The sequence below is a fragment of the Heptranchias perlo genome, chromosome 16 (assembly GCF_035084215.1).
Source record: "Heptranchias perlo isolate sHepPer1 chromosome 16, sHepPer1.hap1, whole genome shotgun sequence".
Classification (NCBI taxonomy): Eukaryota; Metazoa; Chordata; class Chondrichthyes; order Hexanchiformes; family Hexanchidae; genus Heptranchias; species Heptranchias perlo.
The window spans coordinates 66,045,739-66,069,384 of NC_090340.1; the positions used below are offsets into that span (position 1 = coordinate 66,045,739).

General features: G+C 55.4%; 2 protein-coding genes across 2 annotated transcripts in view; both read left to right on the top strand.

Annotated features, from left to right (window-relative positions):
• utp4 (UTP4 small subunit processome component) overlaps window positions 1-18,572 on the top strand; it is a 55,599-nt gene extending 37,027 nt beyond the window's left edge. The window contains exons 13-16 of the mRNA XM_067997598.1: window positions 3,130-3,273; window positions 11,979-12,164; window positions 15,790-15,900; window positions 18,305-18,572. Coding sequence (XP_067853699.1) covers window positions 3,130-3,273; window positions 11,979-12,164; window positions 15,790-15,900; window positions 18,305-18,421 — 558 coding nt within the window. The 3' untranslated portion in view covers window positions 18,422-18,572. The remainder of the gene's footprint in view (window positions 1-3,129; window positions 3,274-11,978; window positions 12,165-15,789; window positions 15,901-18,304) is intronic.
• Window positions 18,573-20,193: 1,621 nt separating this feature from the next.
• The window catches only part of LOC137333850 (beta-2-syntrophin-like), a 66,476-nt gene continuing 63,023 nt past the window's right edge, over window positions 20,194-23,646 (top strand). The window contains 2 exon segments of the mRNA XM_067998239.1: window positions 20,194-20,522; window positions 20,524-20,773. Coding sequence (XP_067854340.1) covers window positions 20,196-20,522; window positions 20,524-20,773 — 577 coding nt within the window. The 5' untranslated portion in view covers window positions 20,194-20,195.

The following is a 23,646-nucleotide window of genomic DNA, read 5'->3' on the forward strand; positions in this document are numbered from 1 at the left end:
TGTGTATGGGAGGGGCTGACAGTGGGTACGGTCTGGGTATGGGGGTGACGGTGGGTACGGTCTGGGTATGGGGCTGACGGTGGGTACGGTCTGGGTATGGGGCTGACAGTGGGTACGGTCTGGGTATGGGGCTGACGGTGGGTACGGTCTGGGTATGGGGGTGACGGTGGGTACGGTCTGGGTATGGGGGTGACGGTGGGTACGGTCTGGGTATGGGGGTGACGGTGGGTACGGTCTGGGTATGGGGGTGACGGTGGGTACGGTCTGGGTATGGGGGTGACGGTGGGTACGGTCTGGGTATGGGGGGTGACGGTGGGTACGGTCTGGGTATGGGGGTGACGGTGGGTACGGTCTGGGTATGGGGGTGACGGTGGGTACGGTCTGGGTATGGGGGTGACGGTGGGTACGGTCTGGGTATGGGGGTGACGGTGGCTACGGTCTGGGTCGGGGGGTGACGGTGGGTACGGTCTGGGTAGGGGTGACGGTGGGTACGGTCTGGGTCGGTGGGTACGGTCTGGGTCGGTGGGTACGGTCTGGGTCGGTGGGTACGGTCTGGGTCGGGGGGTACGGTCTGGGTCGGGGGGTACGGTCTGGGTCGGGGGGTGACGGTGGGTACGGTCTGGGTACGGGGGTGACGGTGGGTATGGGGGTGACGGTGGGTACGGTCTGGGTATGGGGGTGACGGTGGGTACGGTCTGGGTCTGGGGGTGACACTGAACAATACTCCTGGATAGAAGGTGATGCAGAAGGTAATGGCTTGTTGGAGGGGGATTCGTGTGGTGGGGGAGGGAGTGTTGTGAGGGGATCATAGAATCACAGAAAATTTACGGCACAGAAGGAGGCCATTCGGCCCATCCTGTCGGCACCGGCCGAAAATGAGCCTCCCGGCCTAATCCCACTTCCCAGCACTTGGTCCGTAGCCCTGTAGGTTACGGCACTTCAGGTGCACATCCAGGTACTTTTTAAATGAGTTGAGGGTTTCTGCCTCTCCCACCCTCTCAGGCAGTGAGTTCCAGACCCCCACCACCCTCTGGGTGAAAAAAATTTCCCTCCGCTCCCCTCTAATCCTTCTACCAATCACTTTAAATCTATGCCCCCTGGTTATTGACCCCTCCGCTAAGGGAAATAGGTTCTCCCTATCCACTCTATCTGGGCTTCTCATAATTTTATGCACCTCCATTACCTTCTGCATCACCCTTCTATCCAGGAGTATTATTCAGTGTTACCCCCATACCCACACCGTACCCATTGTCAACCCATCACCTCTCGGCCTCCTCTCTTCCAAGGAAAACAACCCCAGCCTATCCAATCTTTCCTCATAGCTAAAATTCTCCAGTCCTGGCAACATCCTTGTAATTCTCCTCTGTACCCTCTCTAGTGCAATCACACCCTTCCTGTAATGTGGTGACCAGAACTGTACGCAGTACTCAAGCTGTGGCCTAACTGGTGTTTTTAAAAGTTCCAACATGACCTCGCTGCTCTTACATTCTATGCCTCAGCTAATAAAGGAAAGCATTCCATATGCCTTCTTAACCACCTTATCTACCTGTCCTGCTACCTTCAGGGATCTGTGGACATGCACTCCAAGGTTCCTCACTTCCTCTACACCTCTCAGTATCCTCCCAATTATTGTGTCGGGAGGGGGTGGGGGGTGTCGGGCGTGGGGAGTGGGTGGGGGGAGTCGGGCGTGGGGAGGGGGTGGGGGGAGTCGGGCGTGGGGAGGGGGTGGGGGGAGTCGGGCGTGGGGAGGGGGTGGGGGGAGTCGGGCGTGGGGAGGGGGTGGTGGGAGTCGGGCGTGGGGAGGGGGTGGGGGGAGTCGGGCGTGGGGAGGGGGTGGGGGGAGGAGGGCGTCGGGAGGGGAGGGGGGGAGGAGGGCGTCGGGAGGGGAGGGGGGGAGGAGGGCGTCGAGAGGGGAGGGGGGTAGGAGGGCGTCGGGGGGGGAGGAGGGCGTCGGGAGGGGAGGTGGGGGAGGAGGGCGTCGGGAGGGGAGGGGAGGAGGGCGTCGGGAGGGGGTGGGGGAGGAGGAGGAGGGCGTCGGGAGGGGGTGGGGGAGGAGGAGGAGGGCGTCGGGAGGGGGTGGGGGAGTAGGAGGAGGGCGTCGGGCGGGGAGGGGGGAGGAGGAGGGCGTCGGGCGTCGAGGGGGGAGGAGGAGGGCGTCGGGAGGGGGTGGGGGAGGAGGAGGAGGGCGTCGGGAGGGGGTGGGGGAGGAGGAGGAGGGCGTCGGGAGGGGGTGGGGGAGGAGGAGGAGGGCGTCGGGAGGGGGTGGTGGGAGTCGGGCGTGGGGAGGGGGTGGGGGGAGTCGGGCGTGGGGAGGGGGTGGGGGGAGTCGGGCGTGGGGAGGGGGTGGGGGGAGGAGGGCGTCGGGAGGGGAGGGGGGAGGAGGGCGTCGGGAGGGGAGGGGGGGAGGAGGGCGTCGAGAGGGGAGGGGGGTAGGAGGGCGTCGGGGGGGAGGAGGGCGTCGGGAGGGGAGGTGGGGGGAGGAGGGCGTCGGGAGGGGAGGTGGGGGAGGAGGGCGTCGGGAGGGGAGGGGAGGAGGGCGTCGGGAGGGGGTGGGGGAGGAGGAGGAGGGCGTCGGGAGGGGGTGGGGGAGGAGGAGGAGGGCGTCGGGAGGGGGTGGGGGAGTAGGAGGAGGGCGTCGGGCGGGGAGGGGGGAGGAGGAGGGCGTCGGGAGGGGGTGGGGGAGGAGGAGGAGGGCGTCGGGAGGGGGTGGGGGAGGAGGAGGAGGGCGTCGGGAGGGGGTGGGGGAGGAGGAGGAGGGCGTCGGGAGGGGGTGGGAGAGGAGGAGGAGGGCGTCGGGAGGGGGTGGGGGAGGAGGAGGAGGGCGTCGGGAGGGGAGGGGAGGAGAGGAGGAGGAGGGCGTCGGGAGGGGGTGGGGGAGGAGGAGGAGGGCGTCGGGAGGGGGTGGGGGAGGAGGAGGAGGGCGTCGGGAGGGGAGGGGGGAGGAGGAGGGCGTCGGGCGGGGAGGGGGGAGGAGGAGGGCGTCGGGCGTCGAGGGGGGAGGAGGAGGGCGTCGGGCGGGGAGGGGGCATTGGGAGGGGGAGGGGGGTGTCAGGAGGGGAGGGGAGGGGGAGTGGGGCGTCAGGAGGGGAGTGTCGGGGCGGAGGGGGGCGTCGGGATGCTGTTGGGGAGGCCGGTGTTTGTTTGTATTGTACACTGATGGATTCCTCTTTCTTCCAGCATCACTGCACTGTTCCGGTCTATAATCATCTCCCCACTGCCATGGCCATTCATCCACAGACTAACAACCTGATCACCGTCCATGCAGATCACCAGGTACGGACCCACTGTAGCCGAGTAAGAGTATGCTCCACCTGCCCTTCGGAAAGGTGAAATAGTTTGAGAGTGATGTACTTAAATCTGAAATTAGGGTCTTAAATTGAAATAAAGCCAATTACGTAAGTGTGAAGGGTGAGTTGGCTAAGGTAGATTGAAATTAATTAAAATATATGATGGTGACGAAGCAATGGCGAACATTTAAAGAAATAAATCATCATAAGAACATGAGAAATAGGAGCAGGAGTAGGCCATACGGCCCCTCGAGCCTGCTCCGCCATTCAATCAGATCATGGCTGATCTTCGACCTCAACTCCACTTTCCCGCCCGATCCCCATATCCCTTGATTCCCCTTGAGTTCAAAAATCTATCGATCTCAGCCTTGAATATACTCAATGACTCAGCATCCACAGTTCTCTGGGGTAGAGAATTCCAAAGATTCACAACCCGCTGAGTGAAGAAATTCCTCCTCATCTCAGTCCTAAATGTCCGACCCCTTATCCTGAGACTATGCCCCCCTAGTTCTAGACTCTCCAGCCAGGGGAAACAACCTCTCAGCATCTACCCTGTCAAGCCCCCTCAGAATCTTATATGTTTCAACAAGATCACCTCTCATTCTTCTAAACTCCAGAAAGTATAGGCCAATTCGACTCATAGGACAACCCTCTCATCCCAGGAATCTAGTGAACCTTCGTTGCACTGCCTCCAAGGCAAGTATATCCTTCCTTAGATAAGGGGACCAAAACTGTACGCAGTACTCCAGGTGAGGTCTCACCAAAGCCCTGTACAATTGCAGTAGGACTTCCTTTCTCTTATACTCTACACCCCTTGCAATAAAGGCTAATATACCATTTGCCTTCCTAATTGCTTGTTGTAACTGCATGTTAACTTTCTGTGTTTCATGTACAAGGACACCTAAATCCCTCTGAACACCAACATTTAATAGTTTCTCACCATTTAAAAAATATTCTGTTTTTCTATTCTTCCTACCAAAGTGAATAACCTCACATTTCCCCACATTATACTCCATCTGCCATCATCTTGCCCACTCACTTAACCTGTCTATATCCCTTTGCAGACTCCTTGTGTCCTCCTCACAGCTTACTTTCCCACCTAGCTTTATATTGTCAGCAAATTTGGATACATTACACTCGGTCCCTTCATCTAAGTTATTGATATAGATTGAAAATAACTGAGGCCCAAGCACTGATCCTTGTGGCACCCCACTAGTTACAGCCTGCCAACCCGAAAATGACCCGTTTATCCCTACTCTCTGTTTTCTGTCCGTTAACCAATCCTCTATCCATGCTAATATATTACCCCCAACCCATGAGCCCTTATCTTGTGTAACAACCTTTTTTTGGCACCTTATCGAATGCCTTTTGAAAATCCAAATATGCTACATCCACTGGATCCCCTTTATCTACCCTGCTAGTTACATCCTCAAAAAATTCTATTAGATTTGTCAAACACTATTTCCCTTTCATAAAGCCGTGTTGACTCTGCCTAATCATTTTATGATTTTCTTAGTGCCCTGTTACTACGTCCTTAATAATAGATTCCAGCAAATTCCTGACAATTAACGTCAGGCTAACTGGCCTGTAGTTCCCTGATTTCTCTCTCCCTCTTTTCTTGTATAGCAGGGTTACATTTTCTATCTTCCAATCCAATGGGACCATTCTAGAATCTAGGGCATTATGGAAGACCACAGCCAATGCATCCACTATCTCTGCAGCCACCTCTTTTAGAACCCTAGGATGTAGGCGGTCTAGTCCTGGGGAATTGTCGGCTTTTAGTCCCATTAATTTCTCCAGTACTTTTTCTTTACTAATATTAATTATTTTAAGTTCTTCACACTCATTAGACCCTTGACTCCTCACTATTTCTGGTTTGCTTTTTGTGTCTTCTACTGTGAAGACAGATACAAAATATTTGTTTAACATCTCTGCCATTTCCTTATTCCCCATAATAATTTCTCCTGTTTCAGCCTCTAAGAAACCAATGTTTACTTTTGCTACTCTCTTGCTTCTTACATACTTCTAGAAGCTCTTACAATCTGTTTTTATATTTCTTGCTAGTTTACTCGTATATTCTATTTTCTCTCTCTATCAATTTCTTGGTCATCCTTTGCTGGTTCCTAAAACCCTCCCAATCCTCAGGTTTACTACTCTTCTTGGCAATGCCTCTTTTAATCTAATACTATCCTTAACTTCTTTAGTTAGCCACGGATGGATCACTTTTCCCATGAAGTTTTTATTTCTGAATGGAACGTACAATCATTGAGAATTATGAAATATTTCTTTAAATGTTTGCCATTGCTTATCTACTGTCATATCTTTTAATCTAATTTCCCAATCTACCTTAGCCAACTTGCCCCTCATACCTATGTTATTGGCTTTGTTTAAGTTTAAGGCTCCAGTTTCAGACTTAAGTACGTCACTCTAGAATTTCACATCGAGTTTGATCATGTTATGACCACTCTTCCCCAGAGCATCCCTTATTATAAAATTACTAATTAACCCTGTCTCATTAGGCAAGACAAGATCTATAATAGCCTGTTCCCTGATTGGTTCCACGATGTATTGCTCTAGAAAACTATCTCAAATGAATTCCATGAACTCGTCCTCCAGACTACCTTTTCCAATTTGATTTGCCCAGTCTATATGAAGATTAATGTCCCCCATGATTATTCCATTACCTTTGTTACAAGCTCCTCTCATTTCTTGATTAATACGCTGTCCAACACTATAAACTACTGTTTGGAGGCCTATAAACTACTCCCACCAGTGTTTTCTGCCCCTTGATATTTCTTATCTCCACCCATACTGATTCTACTTCCTGATCTTCTGAGCCAAGATCCTTTCTCATTACTGTCCTCATGTCATCCTTTATTATTAGGGCTACCCCCCCTGCCTTTTACATTTTGTGTGTCTTTTCAAAAAGTCAAGTACCCTGGAATATTTAATTCCCAACCTTGGTCACCTTGCAACCACGTCTCTGTAATAGCTACTAGATCAAAGCCATTTATCTCAATTTGTGCCACTAATTCGTCTGTCTTGTTACAAATACTTTGTGCATTCAGATAAAGTGCCTTTTAATTTTAACATTTTATTATTTTTCCCCGATTTGACCTTAGTCACTGATTCATTATTACCTTTAAACTCTCTGTCCCTTCCTGTCACGCTCTGCTTATCTTTACCCAAATTGCTACACTACATGGCCTTGACTTTTCTCTCCAGATTTCTAAATTTCCCCTCACCTGACCCCCCCCCCCCTCCCCCCCCTCCCCCCCTCCCCCCCCTCCTTTTAGTTTAAAGCCCTAGTTATTCGATTCGCCAGGACGATGGTCCCAGCCTGGTTTAAGTGGAGCCCGTCTCAACGGAACAGCTCCCTCTTTCCCCAGTACTGGTGCCAGTGCCCCATGAATCGAAACCCCTGTCTCCCACACCAATCTTTGAGCCACACATTTAACTCTCTGATCTATTTGACCCTTTGCATGTGGCTCAGGTGGAAATCCAGAGATTATTACCTTTTGAGGTTCTGCTCCTCAAACTCCCTCAGTGAAACTTCAGTCGTAGTTCTACCTATGTCATTGGTTCCTACATGGACCACAACAACTGGATCCTCCCCCTCATGCTCCAAGTTCTTTTCCAGACCCGAGGAGATATCCTTAACTCTGGCACTGGGCAGGCAACACAGACTTCGGGACTGTCGGTCGTGGCTGCAGAGAACGTTTTAGTTAAGGAGGAGGAATGTGAAATATTGGATGGGATAGTGAGAGGGGAAGTATGAAGGGGTTTAGCATCTTTGAAAGTAGATAAATCACCAGGCCCATATGAAATGTATCCCAGGCTGCTAAGAGAAGCAAGGGAGGAAATAGTGGAGGCTCTGACCACCATTTTCCAATCCTCTCTGGATACAGGTGTAGTGCCGGAGGATTGGAGGACTGCTAACGTTGTACTGTTGTTCAAAAAGGGAGAGAGGGATATACTGACTAATTACAGGCCAGTCAGCCTAACCTCAGTGGTGGGCAAATTATTGGAAAAAGTTCTGAGGGACAGTATTAATAGTCATTCAGAAAGGCACAGATTAGTCAAGGACAGTCAGCATGGATTTTTTATTTATTCGTTCATGGGATGTGGGCATCGCTGGCAAGGCCAGTATTTATTGCCCATCCCTAATTGCCCTTGAGAAGGTGGTGGTGTGAGCCGCCTTCTTGAACCGCTGCAGTCCGTGTGGTGAAGGTTCTCCCACAGTGCTGTTGGGTAGGGAGTTCCAGGATTTTGACCCAGCGACGATGAAGGAACGGTGATATATTTCCAAGTTGGGATGGTGTGCGACTTGGAGGGGAACGTGCAGGTGATGTTGTTCCCATGTGCCTGCTGCTCTTGTCCTTCTAGATGGTATAGGTTGCGGGTTTGGGAGGTGCTGTCGAAGAAGCCTTGGCGAGTTGCTGCAGTGCATCCTGTGGATGGTGCACACTGCAGCCCACAGTGCGCCAGTGGTGAAGGGAGTGAATGTTTAGGGTGGTGGATGGGGTGCCAATCAAGCGGGCTGCTTTGTCCTGGATGGTGTCGAGCTTCTTGAGTGTTGTTGGAGCTGCACTCATTCAGGCAAGTGGAGAATATTCCATCACACTCCTGATTTGTGCCTTGTAGATGGTGGAAAGGCTTTGGAGAGTCAGGAGGTGAGTCACTCATCGCAGAATACCCAGCCTCTGACCTGCTCTTGTAGCCACAGTATTTATGTGGCTGGTCCAGTTAAGTTTCTGGTCAATGGTGACCCCCAGGATGTTGATGGTGGGGGATTCGGCGATGGTAATGCCGTTGAATGTCATGGGGAGGTGGTTAGACTATCTCTTGTTGGAGATGGTCATTGCCTGGCACTTGTCTGGCACGAATGTTACTTGCCACTTATGAGCCCGAGCCTGGATGTTGTCCAGGTCTTGCTGCATGCGGGCTCGGACTGCTTCATTATCTGAGGAGTTGCGAATGGAACTGAACGCTGTGCAATCATCAGTGAACATCCCCATTTCTGAACTTATGATGGAGGGAAGGTCATTGATGAAGCAGCTGACGATGGTTGGACCTCGGACACTGCCCTGAGGAACTCCTGCAGCAATGTCCTGGGGCTGAGATGATTGGCCTCCAACAACCACTACCATCTTCCTTTGTGCTCGGTATGACTCCAGCCACTGGAGAGTTTTCCCCCTGATTCCCTGATTGTTAAGGGAATATTGTATCTGACTAACTCTCACTAGGTTGGGTGGCTCATTTTCAGCTGGCGTGGACACGATGAGTGGAATGGCCTCCTCCTGTGCCGTAAATTTTCTATGATTCTATAACTTGATTGAATTTTTTGAGGAGGAAACAAGGAGGGTTGATGAGGGTAGTGCGTTTGATGTAGCTACATGGATTTTAGCAAGACTTTTGACAAAGTCTCACATGGCAGACTGGTCAAAACAGTAAAAGCCCATGGTATCCAAGGGAAAGTGGCAAGTTTGATTCAAAATTGGCTCAGTGGTAGGAAGTAAAGGGTAACGGTCGGCGGGTGGTTTTGTGACTGGAAGGATGTTTAGAGTGGGGTTCCTCAGGGCTCAGTACTAGGTCCCTTGCTTTTCATAGAATCATAGACTCATAGAAATTTACGGCACAGAAGGAGGCCATTCGGCCCATTATATCCGTGCCGGCCGAAAAAGAGCTATCCAGCCTAATCCCACTTTCCGGCTCTTTATCTGTAGCCTTGTAGGTGCACATCTAAGTACTCTTTAAATGCGATGAGGGTTTCTGCCTCTACCACCCTTTCAGGCCATGAGTTCCAGACCCCCACCACCATCTGGGTGAAAAAGTTTTTCCTCAGCTCCCCTCTAATCCTTCTACCAATTACTTTAAATCTGTGCCCCTGGTTATTGACCTCTCTGCTAAGGGAATTAGGCCCTTCCTATCCACTCTATCTGGGGCTCACATCATTTTATACGCCTCAATTAAATCTCCCCTCAGCCTCCTCTGTTCCAAAGAAAACAACTCCAGCCTATCCAATATTTCCTCAAAGCTAAAATTCTCCAGTCCTGGCGACATCCTCGTAAATCTCCTCCGTACCCTCTCAAGTGCAATCACATCTTTCCTGTAATGTGGTGACCAGAACACTATGCAGTGCTCAAACTGTGGCCTAACTAGGGTTTTATACAGTTCTGGAATAACCTCCCTGCTCTTATATTCTGTGCCTCGGCTAATAAAGGAAAGTATCCCGAATGTGTTTTTAACCACCTTATCTACCTGTCCCGCTACCTTCAGTGATCTGTAAACATGCACTCCAAGGTCCCTCACTTCCTCTACACCTCTCATTATCCTCCCATTTATTGTGTATTCCCTTGCCTTGTTTGCCCTCCCCAAATACATTACCGCTCACTTGTCTGGATTGAGTTCCATTTGCCACTTTTCTGCCCACCTGACCAGTCCATTGCTATCTTCCTGCTTTCAGCTTTCCTCCTCACTATCAACCACATGGCCAATTGTTGTATCATCTGCAAACTTCTTAATCATGCCTCCTACATTTAAGCCTAAATCATTGATATATACCACAAAAAGCAAGGGACCTAGTACTGAGCCCTGCGGAACCCCACTGGAAACAGCCTTCCAGTCACAAAAACACCTGTTAACCATTACCCTTTGCTTCCTGCCACTGAGCCAATTTTGGATCCAACTTGCCACTTTCCCTTGGATCCCATGGACTATTTTGACCAGTCTGCCATGTGGGACCTTGTCAAAAGCCTTGCTAAAATCCATGTAGATTACATCAAACGCGCTACCCTCATTGACTCTCCCTGTTCCCTCCTCAAAAATTTCAATCAAGTTAATCAGACATGACCGTCCCTTCACAAATCCATGCTGACTGTCCTTGATCAATCCATGCCTTTCTAAGTGACTATTAATACTGTCCCTCAGAGTTGTTTCCAATAATTTGCCCACCACCGAAATTAGGCTAACTGGCCTGTAATTACTCGGTCTATCCCTTTTTAAACAATAGTACAATGTTAGCAGTCCTCCAATCCTCCGACACCACGCCTGTAGCCAGAGAGGACTGGAAAATGATTCTCGGAGCTTCTGCTATTCGTGCATTGGTTTTGATCTTCCAAGATTCCCTAGATTCTAAAACAGTCCCCATGAATTGGAAGGAAGCAAATGTAACCTCAAAAAGGAGGTAGAGAGAAAACTGAACTATAGGCCAGTTAGTCTAGCATCAGTTGTAGGGACAATGCTGGAATCTATTATTAAGGCCTTAGTAACGGTGCACTTAGAAAATCATAATATGATTAGTCAACAAGGTTTTATGAAAGGGAAATCGTGTTTGACAAAACTATTGGAATTTTTTGAGGGTGTAATTAGCAGGGTAGATAAAGGGGAACCAGTGGATATTGTATGTTTGGATTTTAAAAAGGCGTTTGATAAGGTGCCACATGACGTTGTTACGCAAGATAAGGGCTCATGGGGTTGGGGGTAATATATTAGCATGGATAGAGAATTGGTTAACGGACAGAAAACAGAGAGTAGAAATAAACGGGTCATTTTCGGATTGGCAGGCTGTAACTTGTGGGGTGCCGCAGGGATCGGTGCTTGGGCCTCAGCTATTTACAATCTATATTAATGACTTAGATGAGGGAACCGAGAGCAATGTGTCCAAGTTTGCTGACGATACAAAGCTAGGTGGGAAAGTAAGCTGTGAGGAGGACACGAAGGAATATAGAAAGGCTAAGTGGGTGAGAAGGTGGCAGATGGAGTATGATGTGGGAAATGTGAGGTTATTCACTTTGGTAGGAAGAATCGAAAAGCAGAATATTTTTGTAAAAGGTGAGAGACTAAGAAATGTTGGTGTTCAGAGGGATTTGGGTGTCCTTGTACACAAATCACAGAAAGGTAACATGCAGGTACAACAAGCAATTAGGAAGGCAAATGGTATGTTAGTCTTTATTGCAAAGGGGTTGGACTAAAAGAGTAAGGAGGTCTTGCTGCAATTGTATGATTCTCTTGTGAGACCACTCCTGGAGTACTGTGTACAGTTTTGGTCTCCTTACCTAAAGAATGATATACTCGCCTTAGAGGCGGTGCAATGAAGGTTCCCTAGATTGATTCCTGGGATGAGAGGGTTGTCCTATGAGGAGAGATTGAGTAGAATGGGCCTATACTCTCTCGAGTTTAGAAGAATGAGAGATGATCTAATTGAAACATATAGAATTCTTAGAGGGCTTGACAGGGTAGATGCTGAGAGGCTGTTTCCCCTGGCTGGAGAGTCTGGAACGAGAGGGCATAGTCGCAGGATAAGGGGTCGGCCATTTAGTACTGAGATGAAGAGGAATTTCTTCACTAAGAGTTGTGAATCTTTGGAATTCTCTACCCCAGGGGGCTGTGGATGCTGAGTCATTGAGTATATTCAAAACTGAGATCAATAGATTTTTGGACTCTCGGGGAATCAAGGGATATGGGGATTGGGCGGGAAAGTGGAGTTGAGGTCGAAGATCAGCCATGATCTGATTGAATGGCGGAGCAGGCTCGAGGGGCCGATTGGCCGACTCCTGCTCCTATTTCTTATGTTCCAGTCTAAGCTCTGACCTTTGCTGTCGGACTCTCTTGCTGTGGGGTTAGTGGGCAATTCCTGCAGAAAGTATCTGGTCGTCTTGGGTCTGATGTTCAGTATTTTTCCATCCGAAGATTTTTGAATTCAGCATCAGTGAGAAACAGTACACAGAATGGAGCCGAAAGCTGCAACAACAGGGGCTGCACCCACTGTGGGTGGAACGTGACACGCCGATCACACACGTGACCTTTAACCCGAAGGTGCCCTCGCAGATCATCCTTCATGATACATACATGTTCTGTGTCATTGACCAGTCGTTGGTAAGTCTCCTGGCCGGGACACCAGGCCGTTCCTCTCACTCTCTAAAGTGTTGTGGATGTTATAAGTGTGATATCAATACAGGTGGTTTGTGGATATATTAAACTGCCCCCAACACTGGGACTCCCCCCGCCCCCCCCAACACTGGGACACCGTCTCCCCCCGCCCCCCCAACACTGGGGCTCCCCCCCGCCCCCCAAACACTGGGACTCCCCCCCCCCCCCCCCGCCCCCCCAAACACTGGGACTCCCCCCCCCCCCCCCCCCCCCCCCCAAACACTGGGACTCCCCACCCCCCCCCCCCCCAGACACTGGGACTCCCCCCGCCCCCCAAACACTGGGACCCCCCCCCCCCCAAACACTGGGACACCGTCTCCCCCCGCCCCCCAAACACTGGGACCCCCCCCCCCCCCAAACACTGGGACACCGTCTCCCCCCGCCCCCCAAACACTGGGACACCGTGTCCCCCCCCCCCCCCCAAAAACACTGGGACTCCCCCCCCCCCCCCCAAACACTGGGACCCCCCCCCCCCAACACCCAAAACACTGGGACTCCCCCCCCCCCCCCCCCCCCAAAAACACTGGGACCCCCCCCCCCCCAAACACTGGGACTCCCCCCCCCCCCCCCCCCCCCCAAACACTGGGACTCCCCCCCCCCCCCCCCCCCCCCCAGACACTGGGACTCCCCCCGCCCCCCAAACACTGGGACACCGTCTCCCCCCGCCCCCCAAACACTGGGACCCCCCCCCCCCCCCCCCCCCCCCAAACAAACACTGGGACACCCCCCCCCCCCCCCCCCAAAACACTGGGACTCCCCCCCCCCCCCCCCCCCCCCCAAACACTGGGACTCCCCCCCCCCCCCCCCCCCCCCCAGACACTGGGACCCCCCCCCCCCCCCAAACACTGGGACCCCCCCCCCCCCCCCCCAAACACTGGGACACCGTCTCCCCCCGCCCCCCAAACACTGGGACCCCCCCCCCCCCCCCCCCCCAAACACTGGGACACCGTCTCCCCCCGCCCCCCAAACACTGGGACACCGTGTCCCCCCCCCCCAAAAACACTGGGACTCCCCCCCCCCCCCCCCCCCCAAACACTGGGACCCCCCCCCCCCCCCCAACACCCAAAACACTGGGACTCCCCCCCCCCCCCCCCCCCCCCCCCCAAAAACACTGGGACCCCCCCCCCCCCAAACACTGGGACTCCCCCCCCCCCCCCCCCCAAACACTGGACTCCCCCCCCCCCCCCCCCCCCCCCAAACACTGGGACTCCCCCCCCCCCCCCCCCGCCCAAACACTGGACTCCCCCGCCCCCCAAACACTGGGACTCCCCCCCCCCCCCCCCCCCAAACACTGGGACACCGCCCCCCCCCCCCCCCCAAACACTGGGACTCCCCCCCCCCCCCCCCCCCCCCCCAAACACTGGGACTCCCCCCCCCCCCCAGACACTGGGACTCCCCCCGCCCCCCAAACACTGGGACCCCCCCCAAACACTGGGACACCGTCTCCCCCCGCCCCCCAAACACTGGGACACCGTGTCCCCCCCCCCCCCAAAAACACTGGACTCCCCCCCCCCCCCCCCCCCCCCCCCAAACACTGGGACACCGTGTCCCCCCCCCCCCAAAAACACTGGACTCCCCCCCCCCCGACCCCCCCCCCAAACACTGGGACTCTCCCCCCCCCCCCCCCCCCAAAACACTGGGACTCCCCCCCCCCCCCCCCCCCCAAACACTGGGACTCCCCCCCCCCCCCCCCCCCCCCCCCCCCCCCGACACTGGGACTCCCCCCCCCCCCCCCCCCCCCCCCCCCCCAGACACTGGGACTCCCCCCGCCCCCCAAACACTGGGGCTCCCCCCGCCCCCCAAACACTGGGGCTCCCCCCGCCCCCCCCCCCCCCCCAGACACTGGGACTCCCCCCCCCCCCCCCCCCAGACACTGGGACTCCCCCCCCCCCCCCCCCCCCCAAGACACTGGGACTCCCCCCGCCCCCAAACACTGGGACCCCCCCCCCCCCAAACACTGGGACACCGTCTCCCCCCGCCCCCCAAACACTGGGACCCCCCCCCCCCCCAAACACTGGGACACCGTCTCCCCCCCCCCCCCCCAAAAACACTGGGACTCCCCCCCCCCCCCCAGACACTGGGACTCCCCCCCCCCCCCCCCCCAAAAACACTGGGACTCCCCCCCCCCCCCCCCAAACACTGGGACTCCCCCCCCCCCCCCCCCCCCCCCCCCCCCCCCGACACTGGGACTCCCCCCCCCCCCAGACACTGGGACTCCCCCCGCCCCCCAGACACTGGGACTCCCCCCGCCCCCCAGACACTGGGACTCCCCCCGCCCCCCAGACACTGGGACTCCCCCCGCCCCCCAAACACTGGGGCTCCCCCCGCCCCCCCCCCCCCCCCCCAGACACTGGGACTCCCCCCCCCCCCCCCCCCAGACACTGGGACTCCCCCCCCCCCCCCCCCCCAAGACACTGGGACTCCCCCGCCCCCCAAACACTGGGACCCCCCCCCCCCCAAACACTGGGACACCGTCTCCCCCCGCCCCCCAAACACTGGGACCCCCCCCCCCCAACACTGGGACACCGTCTCCCCCCGCCCCCCAAACACTGGGACCCCCCCCCCCCCCCCCAAAACACTGGGACACCGTCCCCCCCCCCCCCCCCCCCCAAACACTGGGACTCCCCCCCCCCCCCCAAACACTGGGACTCTCTCCCCCCCCCCCCCCCCCCCCCACCCAAACACTGGGACACCGTCCCGTCCCCCCCCAAACACTGGGACACCGTGTCCCCCCCCCCCCCCCCAAAAACACTGGGACCCCCCCCCCAAACACTGGGACTCCCCCCCCCCCCCCCCAAACACTGGGACTCTCCCCCCCCAAAAACACTGGGACTCCCCCCCCCCCCCCCCCCCCCCCCCAAACACTGGGACTCCCCCCCCCCCCCCCCCCAGACACTGGGACTCCCCCCGCCCCCCAGACACTGGGACTCCCCCCGCCCCCCAAACACTGGGGCTCCCCCCGCCCCCCAAACACTGGGGCTCCCCCCGCCCCCCCAAACACTGGGACTCCCCCCCCCCCCCCAGACACTGGGACTCCCCCCCCCCCGCCCCCCAAACACTGGACTCCCCGCCCCCCAAACACTGGGACTCCCCCCCCTCCCCGCCCCCCAAACACTGGGACTCCCCCCCGCCCCCCAAACACTGGGACTCCCCCCCCCGCCCCCCAAACACTGGGACTCCCCCCCCGCCCCCCAAACACTGGGACTCCCCCCCCGCCCCCCAAACACTGGGACTCCCCCCCCGCCCCCCAAACACTGGTACTCCCCCCCCGCCCCCCAAACACTGGGACTCCCCCCCGCCCCCCCAAAAACTGGGACACCCCCGCCCCCCCCCCGCCCCCCAAACACTGGGACTCCCCCCCGCCCCCCAAACACTGGGACTCCCCCCCGCCCCCCAAACACTGGGACTCCCCCCCCGCCCCCCAAACACTGGTACTCCCCCCCCCGCCCCCCCAAAAACTGGGACCCCCCCCCCCCCCCCCCCCCCCCAACACTGGGACACCGCCCTCCCCCCTTCACTGTGATCTTTTTATGCCTTTTTCTCGAGACTGATTGTCGTCAATTCCTTCCAGCGCCTCCCAACTGGGCAATCACAGCTCTATAACCAGGTGACCCTAAAAGTCCTGTCTGTAAACGCACGCAAGGCCCAGGAGCATGCCTTCAAAATCTGCAAGAAATTCAAGGTGAGATCTGGGACTCAGGAAATGTTCCAGCACAGGTACAGGCCATTCGGCCCATCAGATCTGAGCTGATGGTGTTCTCCACATGAGCCACACAGTCTAATCCCACTCTCCCCCTCACTCTTCATACCCTTTTAATATCCCACCTAGTCTAATCCCACTCTCCTGCTCATTCCCCGTACCCTTTAATATAGAATCATACAGCACAGAAGACGACCATTCAGCCCATCATGCCTATGCTGGCTCTTTAAAGAACTATCCAATTAGTCCCACTCCCCTGCTCTTTCCCCAAAGCCCTGCAATTCCCTTTTGAAAGTTACTATTGAATCTTCTTCCACTGCCCTTTCAGGCAGCGCATTCCAGATCATAACAACTCACTGAGTAACAACATCTCGCCTCTGGCTCTTTCGCCAATTACCTCCTGCCAGTGGAAACAGTTTCTCCTTATTTACTTTTAGCAAAACCCCTCATGATTTTATATCTCCTCTTAACCTCCTCTGCTCTAAGGAGAACAATCCCAGCTTCTCCAGTCTCTCTACGTAACTGAAGTCCCTCATCCCTGGCACCATTCTAGTAAATAATCTGTGCTGCCTCTCTAAGGCCTTGACATCCTTCCTAAATTGCAGTGCCAGAATTGAACACAATACTCCAGCTGAGGCCTAACCAGTGATTTATAAAGGTTTAGCATACATGGAGACTGGGATTGTTCTCCTTAGTGCACAGAAGGTTAAGGGGAGATTTGATAGAGGTGTTCAAAATCATGAACAGTTTTGACAGAGTAAATAAGGAGAAACTGTTTCCAGTGGCAGGAGGGACGGTGACCAGAGGACACGGATTTCAGGTAATTGGCAAAAGGACCAGAGGGGGAGATGAGAAATATTGTCACTCAGCGAGTTGTTCTGATCTGGAATGCGCTGCCTGAAAGGGTGGTGGATGGTAAATCCTTCACCTTTTTAAACAGATTTGAAAATCTAGAGACAGTAATATGTCTGATAATTCACTTCATTTATTCTTGACAAAACATTTACCCTAAACACTCAAACAGAGCAGCCGCATTAGGGATCTGGAACACACTGCCCGAGGGGGTGGTGGAGGCAGATTCAATCATGGCCTTCAAAAGGGAACTGGATAAGTACTTGAAAGGAAAAAATTTACGGGGCTACGAGGAAAGGGCGGGGAGTGGGACTAGCTGGATTGCTCGTGCTTAGAGCCGGCATGGACTCGATGGGCAGAATGGCCTCCTTCCATGCCGTAACCTTTCTATGATTCCATTAGCCTTATGTGTGTGGATTTAATGAGAAACCGTGATGGTGGATTCACCCAACCTGTTCACGCATCGGATTAGAGGGAGCTGAGGAGAAACATTTTCACCCAGAGGGTGGTGGGGGTCTGGAACTCACTGCCTGAGAGGGTGGGAGAGCAGAAACCCTCAACTCATTTAAAAAGTACTTGGATGTGCACCTGAAGAGCCGTAACCCACAGGGCTACGGACCAAGTGCTGGGAAGTGGGATTAGGCTGGATAGCTCTTTCTCAGCCAGCGCAGACACGATGGGCTGAATGGCCTCCTCCTGTGCCCTAAATTTCTATGAATCTATGATCTAATTCCCTTAAATAATTTACAGACTCTGCTTCAACAAGAGTTTGTGGCAGAGAATTCCACATATAACCAATCTATAATTCTAACTTCCTCTTTAAATCTTGTTCTGATAAGTTGGTGTTTTCTTGACTTACTGACCAGTGGGAAGAATCAATTGCATGACCTTATCATAACCCTTCACAATCTGAAGACATCTATCAGGTCACTCCTCAATTTGTCAACTCTTGTGAAAAAACACTTTAGTTTCTTTATAACTCTAACCTTTCACCCCTGCTAACATCCCAGTCAATTTACTCTGCACCTTTTCCGTAGCCTTTATATCCTTATAATGGGATGCTCAAACCCTACATAAAACTGCACCTGTGGTTTCCCTGAGGTCCTGTACAGGTCTAACATTATCTCCCTGATTTCATATTCTCTGCCTTGAGATACAAAACCAAGGATTCGTTGCCCTTTTCATGGCCTCGTCTGCTTGCACTCCTACCTTTTTAATTACCTGTGTGCCTGTCCTAAGATCTCAAACAATCTGACCCAGGGGGTTTGGTTTAATTTGTGTGTTTGAAGGTGTGGGGACCAGGGTCTCAGTCTGTTGTTCCAGTTCCTGCCTGGTAACTCCTCGATGGGGGAAGGACAGAGAGATTTGGAGACTGTGCTGGATCCCCAGGCACATTCCAGTGGCTAGAGGTCGGGGACTTAGCTTTTATCTTGTTTAAGTGGGGAGATTAGTTTGCAGTGAGATTTCTCCCTGTACAAGCTGTTGATCTGTCCTGGGTCCCCTCAGATTCCCTGAAACCTCCTTTTCTCCACAGCCTCTGCTCCACGTGGAGCTGTTGCTGGATGACTCGCTGGTGGTTGTGGAGCGTCCTGTGATGGAGATCAATACCCAGCTGCCTGCACCAGTCCGACAGAAGAAATTCGCCACGTAAATCGTCCCTGGGCCTGAGTTACTGTCACTTCTCACCATTACTTCTCTTCCTTCAGAATCTTGCAGATTACCTGCTGGAACTGTTCTCTAAATGTTACGTTGGATTTATGAACTTGTCATATTTTATATAAAATAAATGCTGTGTAAAACTCCTGCTGTGATCACTGTCCAATGCTGGCTCACTGATTGTCAATTTACTTTCCACTTCCACAAATGGTCTGAATCCAGTCTCGGGGAGATAAGATTTACTGTCACTTTGAAAAGACCCTGCAGGTTAGACATTGACCCTTCACCTCTGCCTTGGAATCTTCTCCAAGCAGCCTGAAGGATAATGGAATCAAAAGCAAAATACTGTGGATGCTGGAAATCTGAAATAAAAACAGAAAATGCCGGAAATACGCAGCGAGTCAGGCAGCATCTGTGGAGAGAGAAACGGAGTCAACATCCAGTTCTGATGAAGGGTCATCGTTCTGAAACATTAACTCTGTTTCTTTCTCCACAGATGCTGCTTGACTCGCTGCATATTTCCAGCATTTTCTGAAGGATAATGGGATGTGGGGGAGGGGGCTTTATGCTCACCATGGCTGCTCTCATCACTCCCGCAAAATGTTCTTCCTGTTGCCTAGTTCACCTGTTCCATCATTTCACAATAAGCCAATAGGAAAATGGATGGTGAACGGCTAACCTCCCGTTTAATGTGTATATGGCAGGATGGCTGAGCACACTGCCCGGTATTTCTGCTCTGTCTGGTTACCCCTCTGTGAAGGGCCTGTGTTAAAGGTGCGATATAAGTCCAAGTATTTGTAGCCTGGGATCTGTTTTTGTTCAGATTGTTCAATTGTGGTACTGAGCCCAGTACTGAGTTCATGTTATGGAACAACTGACCCAGTGCGTGACTCTGCAATTGTGCATCACAGATGAGATCTAGATTGTCTCAGATGAACAAACTTATTTACTGTCTAATGTGAGAAGCCAGAAAGGAGAGATTAGTGTGCAGTACTAATGCTGTGCCAGTGGATGGCAGCGTATAATGCTATTTACTGTGGCTGCTCCTCTGTACAACAACTTGTATTTTTACAGCATCTTTAACAGAATGAAACCACCCAACACAAGAATAATCAGATACTGAGCAGTGGAGGGAGAAGGATTGGTTGTGACTGATGGCAGGGGCAGAGAGGTAGGTTTTCATAGAATATTGCAGCGCAGGAGGCCATTCGGCCCATCTTGCCTGTGCCAGCTCTTTGAAAGAGCTATCCAATTGGTCCCACTCGCTGCTCTGTCCCGGCAGCCCTGCAACCTTCTCTGACTATGCGAGGCTGCGTTAGTTAAAGTGAGATGTTTCTGGGGCATCTCCTGATTGATGTATGAAAGCAGAGCTTGGAGCAGTTGTCATTTGAGGCAGAGGGTGAGCATTGAATTTCTCAGTTATTTTCCTCATTTGTGAAACCGATAGAATTGAATTCTGCCATTTTCTTGGGGAAGAAACAAAATACTATTCCTTGGAAAAGGGGAGGGCGTGAATGGGACAGGAATCTTCGAAAAGGGGCTCAGCAAAAAAGAGTTTGGGAATCTTTACTTTTACTAATTTCCTCCACGCGCCACATTCCTTTAACTCCACGCGCCACATTCCCTTTAACTCCACGCGCCACGTTCCCTTTAACTCCACGCGCCTTCATTCACAACAAGCCTCCCATGTGACACATCACCGAAATCCTATTGGCTGCCCGCGTCCCGCTCTGCCATTGGCTGCCCGAGTCCCGCTCGATGCGGGGAAGATGGCGGCCGGGGTGTCCGTTCGGGTTCGGGACCGGGACCGGGGCCGGGTCCAGCGGGCCGGGCTGCTCGAGCTCTTCCTGAGGGACCGCGGCTGGTACCGGGTCCTGGCCGAGCTGTGGGGCGACAGCTTCAGCCTGAGCGCTGAGGAGCCGCAGCCCGAGGCCGGCGCCTGGGACGGCGTCTCCAACGGGTCCCCGCGGCCGCGGAGCCCGAGCCCGGTTCACATGAGCCCGGCGGGGCCTGGCGCCGGGAGCCCTGGCCGAGGCCTGGCGGCCTTATTGCCCCCTGAGGCCGACAGCCAGAGTCCTGGGCCGGCGGGCCTGGCGGGACCGGGTCCGCACCGTGCGGGTGGTGAAGCAGGAGGCCGGCGGCCTCGGCATCAGCATCAAGGGAGGCCGCGAGAACCGGATGCCGATCCTCATCTCCAAGATATTCCGGGGCCTGGCGGCCGACCTGACCGGCGCGCTGTACGTGGGCGACGCCGTCCTGACGGTCAACGGAGTCGACCTGCGGGAAGCCACACACGACCAGGCCGTGCAGGCCCTGAAGAAGGCGGGAAGGGAAGTGATCCTGGAGGGTAAGCGGGGCCTGGGGGCGGGAGACTCCCCCCGACTCCGTGTGTTTATCGAGGGCTGCCGGCCCCGGGGTTAGGTGTGTTCGCTGACAGGACGAGGGGTCCCTTCCCCCCCCCCCCCGGTGCCCGCTGGCGAGGGGTCCCCCCGGTGCCCGCTGGCGAGGGGTCCCCCCCGGTGCCCGCTGGCGAGGGGTCCCCCCGGTGCCCGCTGGCGAGGGGTCCCCCCGGTGCCCGCTGGCGAGGGGTCCCCCCCCGGTGCCCGCTGGCGAGGGGTCCCTCCCCCCCCGGTGCCCGCTGGCGAGGGGTCCCTCCCCCCCGGTGCCCGCTGGCGAGGGGTCCCCTCCCCCCCCCGGTGCCCGCTGGCGAGGGGTCCCTCCCCCCCCGGTGCCCGCTGGCGAGGGGTCCCCTCCCCCCCCCGGTGCCCGCTGGCGAGGGGTCCCTCCCCCCCCCCCCCCCCCCGGTGCCCGCTGGCGAGGGGTCCCTCCCCCCCCCCGGTGCCCGCTGGCGAGGGGTCCCTCCCCCCCCCCGGTGCCCGCTGGCGAGGGGTCCCTCCCCCCCCCTCCCCCCCGGTGCCCGCTGGCGAGGGGGTCCCTCCCCTCCCCCCCCGGTGCCCGCTGGCGAGGGGTCCCTCCCCCCCCCCGGTGCCCGCTGGCGAGGGGTCCCTCCCCCCCCGGTGCCCGCTGGTGAGGGGTCCCTCCCCCCCCGGTGCCCGCTGGTGAGGGGTCCCTCCCCCCCCGGTGCCCGCTGGTGAGGGGTCCCTCCCCCCCCCGGTGCCCGCTGGTGAGGGGTCCCTCCCCCCCCCGGTGCCCGCTGGCGAGGGGTCCCTCCCCCCCCGTTGCCCGCTGGCGAGGGGTCCCTCCCCCCGGTGCCCCGCTGGCGAGGGGTCCCTCCCCCCGGTGCCCGCTGGCGAGGGGTCCCTCCCCCCGGTGCCCGCTGGCGAGGGGTCCCTCCCCCCCGGTGCCCGCTGGCGAGGGGTCCCTCCCCCCCCCGGTGCCCGCTGGCGAGGGGTCCCTCCCCCCCCCGGTGCCCGCTGGCGAGGGGTCCCTCCCCCCCCCGGTGCCCGCTGGCGAGGGGTCCCTCCCCCCCCGGTGCCCGCTGGCGAGGTGTCCCTCCCCCCCGGTGCCCGCTGGCGAGGGGTCCCTCCCCCCCCGGTGCCCGCTGGCGAGGGGTCCCTCCCCCCCCGGTGCCCGCTGGCGAGGGGTCCCTCCCCCCCCCGGTGCCCGCTGGCGAGGGGTCCCTCCCCCCCCGGTGCCCGCTGGCGAGGGGTCCCTCCCCCCCCGGTGCCCGCTGGCGAGGGGTCCCTCCCCCCCGGTGCCCGCTGGCGAGGGGTCCCTCCCCCCCCGGTGCCCGCTGGCGAGGGGTCCCTCCCCCCCCCGGTGCCTGCTGGCGAGGGGTCCCTCCCCCCCCCGGTGCCCGCTGGCGAGGGGTCCCTCCCCCCCCCGGTGCCCGCTGTAGTTATCAGTGGAGCTACAATACGGGTGAAGCAGCTCGGCAGGTCTGTCAGACACTTGACTGTCTGTAAAATGCAGTGAAAATCCACTATAGGCAGCGAGCTGTGCGGGGTCAGATTAAACGGATAAATGGGCAGTGAGTAAAGGATTAGGCTGTAAGAAATACAACCAACAGACCGGGGAGAAATCTGCTTCGTGTTCAGGGAGGTATTTCAGCTGAAATCAGGAGGATAGATGCTGGAATGTGCAGAAGCTTGAGAGTTTGCTGGAAGGTGAATTTAACTTGTTTCGGTGAGCAGTTCCTGCAGCAAAGGGACTCGTTTTATTCAGACTGACCTCAGCACCGGTGTCCTGACCCTTCGCCTATCGCCGGTGCCGAGTGCTGGCTCTGGGCTTCTCTCCGTTAGCCTGATCTCCAATTACACTCACATTGATCATAATTTGAGTGGATTTGTTTGATATGCAAACAAACTGATCACTTAACTGTAATAAAATGTGAAGTGAGGCTCCTGACAGGAGAACGTGTCCAATCAGCAGAAGTTTCCATCTAGGAATCTTCTTTTAATCCATGTTACTAATTCATCTGATCACAGCTTCCAGTAGCTGTCAGGCACCTGGCAGCCTCCTCATACTTCCTTGATGGAAGGCTGCCAGTGCTCCTCCCCGCCCTTGCATGCAGGTGATGTGCAGCTTGGAGAGAAAAGGTGGCAACTCAGTGATGGAGCCTAACAAAGTACTGAACATTTCCAATAATACGAAGGACCTGTAATCAGAGAGTGTAACCGAGACCATGCCAGAAGAGGAACGGAATCTTGCTGTCAGCTTCCTGTTAGTGACGCCAAGAAGCTCCAGCTGGAACAGACTATTTTAAAATTAGAATTACTGAGGGTTTCAGGTCACTTATCAAAGTTGGAGAAGTTTGCAGGGCTATGGGGAAAGAGCAGGGGAATGGGACTAATTGGATAGCTCTTCCAAAGAGCCAGCACAGGCAAGATAGGCTGAATGGCCTTTTTCTGTACTGCAAGATTCTATGATACAAACATCAGGAGTAGGGAAAATGCTGGAAGCTGTTATTGGGTATGTTCTAACAGGGCACTTAGAAAATCATAATATGATTAGGCAGAGTCAACACAGTTCTTTGAAAGGAAAATTGTGTTTGACATCAATTAGAGTTTTTTGAGGGTGTAACTAGCAGGGTGGAGAAAGGGGAACCAGTGGATGTCGTATATTTGGATTTCCAAAAGACATTTGATAAGGCGCCACACGAGGTTGTTACGCAAGATTAGGGCTCATATATTAACATGGATAGAGGATTGGTTAATGGACAAAAATCAGACAGCAGGAATAAATGGGTCATTTTTGGGTTGGCAGGTTGTTTACAATATATTAATGACTTAGAATAGGGGACCAAGTATGTATCCAAGT